General features: G+C 34.9%; 1 protein-coding gene across 1 annotated transcript in view; it reads right to left on the bottom strand.

Moving 5' to 3' along the window:
* Positions 1-7,372, bottom strand: part of STT3B (STT3B, catalytic subunit of the oligosaccharyltransferase complex) — a 54,486-nt gene that overhangs the window by 16,752 nt on the left and 30,362 nt on the right. The window contains exons 5-6 of the mRNA XM_027897732.1: positions 5,448-5,547; positions 906-1,004 (exon numbers count right to left, since the gene is read on the bottom strand). Of these exons, the coding sequence (XP_027753533.1) occupies positions 906-1,004; positions 5,448-5,547 (199 nt within the window). The remainder of the gene's footprint in view (positions 1-905; positions 1,005-5,447; positions 5,548-7,372) is intronic.

The raw sequence follows: 7,372 nt of genomic DNA on the forward strand, positions 1-7,372 counted from the left end.
GAAGAATAAAATAAAGTTTAAGTGTCCAGTCTTTCTTCAAATTACAATGAATTTGAGGTGCATAATAAAATTCACTAGTTCTAATCTCCTAGAGAAAGACAATTCTACTCACCAAATAAATGTAAAATTCTTCAGAAACAAAATGTGGTTTGATAATTTTTTGTTTTTCCACTACACTCAGATTGTTGAAAAAGAAGTGTCAATTTTAAAAGTTTTTTTTTGTGTTAAATTTTAATGATATTCCAATCACTGTCCCAAATACATTTTTATAAGTGACTACACATAAGAAAAAACCCTAAGGAACCGAACAAACTAAACTGCATTGCACAAACAGCACATGCAGTTAAACTCAGTGCTAGCAGAGGTTCTTGCTCTCAAGAAATCATGATATCTGACTGTCAGTAACTACTGAAAATCAACATAAATTTAAAAAAATCCCAAAAAAAGACTGAAATCAGTTATTTAAAAATCAGCCTTGTGATTAGTAACTTAAGTAATTTGCATTTAACCCACTTTGAAAAATTACAGAATACTATCAACTCTAAAACCAAATTGCTCAGTAAAAACTGTGTTACCAGTAAGGAATGTTTCAATTGTACAATGCTTGAAGGCAACACTGCACTGCAAAACAGGAGAGATAATCAACGTGTAAAGTAAGTGCTTGTCAGAATGCTAATTGATCCAGTGTTATAGAGGCATTTTACCTCCATTAGCTCACACAAAAAGAGGATAATGCGTCAATTAGAAAGAAAACTTCCCTACAGACAGTAAATTGTACCTCTTTTTCTTTAACAACTTAGTTTGTTAGTATGTGCTCTTTCTAATACAAGGAAACAAAGCCACAAGGGTATGAAGGTTTTCTTGTGCTAAGAAGCCTCTTGGAAGCAAAAGTCTAATTTTCTTACCTGCAGCTGCCATGTGTTCACTTGTCCTAATTGGCTGAAATCCCACAAAAGGTATCTGCATCGATAATATTAACCCCACAATGTAGAAAGTGCTATATGCTAGGAAAGAAAAACATGAAGAGAGGGGAAGAAGAGAAAGGCAAGAACAAAATTAATACACGTTTGAAAAAGAATTGGTTCTGTAGTAAGGTTCATCTTTCCCCTTAATTTCAGTGACACTGAAACAGAACTGTATCATTCCAAATATTTCAGCCATCCTAATTACTTTTCATCCTTTGACTAGAATAAACTTGTCTATTGTATTCAATTTTAGGGGAAGTAGCAGAGTACTGTTATTCTTAATTGCACTGGTTTTTCCCCTCCTAGGGAATTAAGCCATCTACCTAAAATGTTCTAGCTTCCCTATTTTGAGGGTCATGGATGGGGAAAGGCTCTCTCATAAAAAGCAACAAAAGAAGCTTTCTATTTGAGGAGGAACCGAAGGGATCAGACCTCAAAAAAGCAAAACGTGTGAGAGTCCACTACATATTTAGAAAAATGCAAAGAGCTAAACTTGTTCTTTTTTTTTAAACACAAGAGTAGAGGGATGCCAAGAAACTTAAAAGCAATAGGATTAAAATTTAAGTGTATTGATAGATCTGTTTCAACCATGGGGATCCGGAAAATAGAGGACAAGATAATAATTAATTTTAACAGTAGTATTAAAAACATAAATTATTATTACACATGCACTACCATTCATAAACTTTATTCTGGAAGGGATTTTGGTCCTCAGTATTACAGGATGAAGAAGAAATGGGAGGGGAAGAAAAAAAATACCAACTCTGAACTGCCACAAGTCTGATTACGTTTGAAGTAACCAGACAACTTAAAGACCAAATGAAGTTCTGCTCCTTCAGTGGAAACGATGCACCTTTCAGATCTTTAAATACTCCTACAGATCCTAAACTGCTGTCTCTGTTATGGCTTGGATCTTATGAAGAGATCCCTGTCCTCATATAATCCTTTACTAACCTGCATGAGATCAGTTTTGGGGAGCGCACCATTGACCAGCGGTATTGTTTCCACAGCACCTGCGTGGTCTCAGTGAGAGATCACGCTCCCAGGGTACTCTATGTGTTCCAAAATGGTCAGAAGTGACAGTGATGGTGTTTCCAAGCACTTGGTGTGTTCTTTCAAGCACCTCTACTGCATGACTTGGCCTTGCTACTGATCTATGCCCTCTTATGTCACTGAAATACATTTTTTCTGTAGGAAGCTCAATTTTTGAAGAATTCACTACAACATAAATCATTTACTCTGCCAAGCAACTGTTACAACACTGCCATCCTGTGGAAGTTAAATGATTGGCATAAATCACCACATTTCACGTTTGTTAGACCACTGCAAGTCATAATTTTCAAGTCCAGTCCTGCAACTGCTTTACTTTCTACATGCACTGTCCCCCACCTCCCAATTCCTCACTCCCAGTTCTTCCAGAGAGCTACATATTGCCTGGTACTGAAAAGATTTAAAAAAAGTAATTTACACAACAACACAATTTTTCTAGGAACTTAGAAACATCAAGGTGATATATGATCACAAATTCTCCATGTTCCTTTACAGCCTACTGTTTGCCACAGTCTTTGCAAAAAGAAGTTAATTTTGATTCCTGCAGACTACTCTCATGGCTATAACTTTGACCAAGTCCAGAACAAAAACATCCTGACCTACTGTGGATAAACTACTTTTACAAACAATTTAAGCTGCCATTGCCATACACCACAAACACAGGAAAGACTGACTGAAAAGCTTTTCCAGAGAGTATGATCATATACTTGCCCACATGCTCATACTTTTAATTAATGGATTACAATCACTAGAAATAAAAATTCAATCTGAAGTTTTAGAACACTGAAGTAGTTGATGTAAATCAACTGTCCACTGTTTGAATTACAAAATCCAAAACAAAGAACATGGAATTATTGAAATTTAGTTTTAAATTCTAGAAGATGCTCAAGTGTTTTGTTATTAAATATTCTGATAGGTGTACAGAATTTAAAAAATTGTACAGGGAAAAAATAAAACTGAAGTGAAAATTATCAAGTCTTTTATGTGTGCAAGCATGACTTAAAGAAAAACTAAGTACAACAATACAAAATAGCATCAATGGTTGCTGTATCTGTATAAAGAGGTAATTCACTTCTACAAGTGCTGCTAATACACTGCAATTGTAGGCACTTGTTTGTAATGATTACACTAGTAGAACCTGACTGAAAGGTACTGATCACTGTCATGATGAAAAAAATAAAAGCACAGCTTGAGCTTTCAAATGTAGGTAGCATTATCACCATCGATGCCAAGTGGGTCAGAAGCTATGTGGCTGATAGTCATCTGCCTGCAAGCCCTAAAATATTTTAAAATTGGCAAAACCCTCACATTCTGGGAAATTTTTTACTCATTAAATGGTTCTGAATTACACTCCCAGACATATCAGATCGTGTCCCATTAATCTTTTCCTTGGTGTATGAACATCCATATGAAAAACATACACCAGGAAATATTCATTATTTCTAAAAACTTGGTGCTGCCAAATATTGTCCTCTACATTTATGTTACTATGTTTGATTGAACATAAAATAAGCTTCACCAAATGGCTGATGCCAGCTTAAAATAAACTTAAGCAACTGACCTAGAGATTAAACCCCCAAAATTCTCAATAATAAGTAAAATGGATGCAGATTTTACTAGCTACGGTCAGCTGACAATATTTTACAGAAGTACCAATACACTGGTATTTTCTTAAGAATTATGAGACTGCAGCAGGCACACTAGCAATTGCATTTCACAGAAACTCCCTAAATATCTTTATTCTCCCTGTTCCAATGAGCTTTTGTAAACCCTTCTCTCTATCTGAATAGTTTGGAAGTAAAGCATACTTGAATTTCCTCTCAGAAGTGCTTGAACACTCTTACCTGTTTCACAAAAACATCCTGTTAAACAAGCCTAGAAATGATATCGTAATGTGAGATGTACAGACTTCTCTAAGGCTTCCCATGAAAGCTTAAACTAAGCCTCAGTTGCAATGAAACAGCAGAGCAGTGATCACATTTTCATTCTGACAACTCCATGGCAGTATATATCCCTCACTGCTGAAGGGCAATAACATTTCAAAACACTGTAGCTATTTGCAAAACAAACATCTGCCAAAACCTTTAACTCACATGAACCTGCAGTATTATACTATCCACACAATTTCAAAGGCTAGTTCATTGAAAGCAGAAGAAGCAAGAGTAGTTATTCTTTATTGTTTCTGGCTGCCACACTGCTTCAGGATTTTATAATTAGTTGATTTAATTTTCTCTTGCATAACTCATAGAAATTGGAAAATGAAAATATTCAATAAAACAATTTAAAAAGCAAAACGAGATAAATTACTTTCCCCTTAAGTTATGAAGTAGTTAATGAAGAAGTTAAGAAATACAAACATTAAAAATTAAAAATGGGCTAGAGATTTTTCCTTCCCTTTTTTTTTGAAGGATTTCCAATTCTTTTACATATATAGGATAACAAAGCAATATGAAACCAGTATTTATAGTTTTGATAACAAAAATTCAAAACTGAACTTGACTAAATTGAGTAATTATTGTAGCATACAACGGTTCATCTAGACATGCACATACAGTAATTTCTTGAGCAGGCACTAAAAAATGGCATTAAAATAATTAAAAATATAAAGATAAAACAGTATTAAAATGAGTAACAAAAATATATTTACAAATAGGAAATGCCTTATGATTACACTGCAACTCACATTATGTTCTCAAACTACCTACTGTTAAAGCTAAAACTTTTATTGTGAAGCCAACTTATAAACCTTTGAATACCTGAATGGCTTATCAATTATTTCATTCACACCTACATCATGGCCAACTGATTTTATTGGTAAAGTGCCTGTAAAAACAGTTTACAGAGTATTTAAATGTCAGGCAAATCAACTAAAATGTTAGTATCCTAAGATCCCTATTCACATTTTCCAGGAGCTTGAAGGAAGGCTGAATAAAATTGGCCCAATAAAATTTAAATAATTTACATGGAGCATTTAGTCCTAGTCGGTTATATAAAGCATACATGGCTGCTTAAAATTTTCTAAGTCTTTTACTGTATTTTTTCACAATTTCTGCTGTACAACTTTCAAAAATATCAATTGTTTTGCACACTAGGAAAGGAGAAAAATATGACACATTACTAAAGGCACACACATAATATACATTTAAAAAATATTTCAAGAATTCTATATCAAACCATCCAATTTTTTTTGCCGTGTACTAGAAAGGAAAAAATTAATTAGCAGCTACATACACACAATTTTAGAAGTGTATGTTTTCACTCCTTGTTTCCATGTTGTAGAAAATAACTGACTATAATCAGTAATCAAATGAAGAAAGTTCAGTCTGATATGCAATTATTTAATATCCACTCGATACAAAACACATCAGTACAGTTAACTTTGTATCTCATATTTAAGCATTTGACAATGACTGTTCAGTGAAAAAAACTTACCAATGTAGACTCTCCTGCTGTATCTCTGCATCAGCAACAGAACAAACACATGCAGTGGAATAAGGTTGATGATGAAAACATAACCACCCCATGCAGAGACCTATGACAAATGGAACAGGAAATCAGATCTGAAATTATCTGCAAATTCTTAAGATAGCCAATGCTGGATTTAAATATTGTGATGGTCTAATAAGAAAACACAAACTCCATCTAGACAGGCAGTGAGCTCTACTAGTAATACCATCAGAATCTTTCTCAATATTTATTATCAAAGAAAAACACAACAAAAGCCCATATATCAAAGGGTTTGGAAATGGACTGGTGGATTTTCAAGGTCATCCTTCCTGAATCTCCTCCTTCCAAGCTAATCTGGTCATACTTCCAAACATGAATGGGATGCTGGGGAAAAGCTTTTCCCAATGGTGAAGGCTGCAGCACAAGGCAGCAGTAGGATCCCTAGGGCCACAAGCTGGACTTTGATGATACTTGTGGGTCCCTTTCAACTCAGGATATTCTATGATCCCCTGGTGGATCCAAAATTTTCTTTTGATATACAAATTTAGCACCATGCTCTGCACTTTTTGCTGAGGACAGGGAACTCTGTCTCCTGGCACAGAAGAGAAAAGGAGTAATGTACACCTCCAGGAGCAGAACTCCCGGGCAGAGCAGCCCATGCAAGTTGCCGTGTAAGGAAAGAAATAAAAGCAAGATTGTGGATGCACACAAAAGTGGGACTGAGCACTATGGAATGGTAGACAACAATATCATGGATATTGCAAATCTGTGGCAACAAGAGCTCTTGAGAAGAACTCCTATGGTGCACTTAGAACCGAAACATTACAATGGTATTAACACATCACTGATTGCTCATTCAGATAAGGATTTAATGAGCTATCATTACCATGTGTTATCTAAATTTCTAATGTATTTAGAAGGGCTAATGCTGACTAGATAATCTGTATTGTAACGTCCTCTTGTCCAATTACAGTCTAGACTTCTCCCATATGCACCATTGCCACTCTAGGTCTTCATTTTTAGAATGCAGTAGCTAATGTGGTTTTCACTTAAATTGTACTTTAGGGTTTAGATTCAAGTAGATATTTTTAAAGCCCTAGAACTCCAAAAGAAACCCAAATTACTGTGTTCTAGAGAAGAGATCCTAAAATAAGGATGAGGCCAAGCATTACTGGGTTTTGACACTAATATTGCAAAACCCAGCATTTCAAAATTTGGGGTAACCCATTCAGGCAGTGTAAAACAAGTAGAATAGAAATCATGTAAGTTTTTTAGAAACTCATTTCAGATTATCATGATCCTATTGCCAAGTTACAGCATGAAGTATCATGGTTTACACAGGCAAGTTTATTTAATGGGAGAAAACATGAAGACATGTAAGACAGAATAGAGTAAGTACAAATGTGCAGTTAGAACACTGTTATATTTAGGGAAAGGTTTGAATGAAGCAGGTAGCAAACACTTTGTATGGACCAGACACCTGCATCTCTAAATATTAACCCAAATTTAAGCACTAAAGATTATACTGAATTGGGTGCACTTTGGAACTTTTTAAACAAAACTGAGGCATCTTCATATTTTGGCAAAAAGAGTGAAAACATGCTATTAGTGCTACAAGGATTGCTTCAACGTACAGCTTTGTTTTATTTTACCTCCCTGTCATGAAAAGCTGTATGAAGCAAAAGCTGTTCAAGTAAAATAAATGCTAAAAATAGAAATGCAAGGAAAAAACTGCTTCTCTACATTGAATGGAATGATATGAGTCAAATTACCACAGTGAATTAGGTATATATTTTAAGCAGATTTAGTGATCAAGAAAAATTTGTCAATTCATGCAATATCCATTCACCTTTCAAGAAACTGTTCCCCAAATTTCCCACGCAAGAACTGACCCTTACTACCTCAAAACT

Source organism: Empidonax traillii, unplaced genomic scaffold (assembly GCF_003031625.1).
Source record: "Empidonax traillii isolate 1590-97213 ecotype Southwest subspecies unplaced genomic scaffold, ASM303162v1 scaffold19:size3308961, whole genome shotgun sequence".
Taxonomy (NCBI): Eukaryota; Metazoa; Chordata; class Aves; order Passeriformes; family Tyrannidae; genus Empidonax; species Empidonax traillii.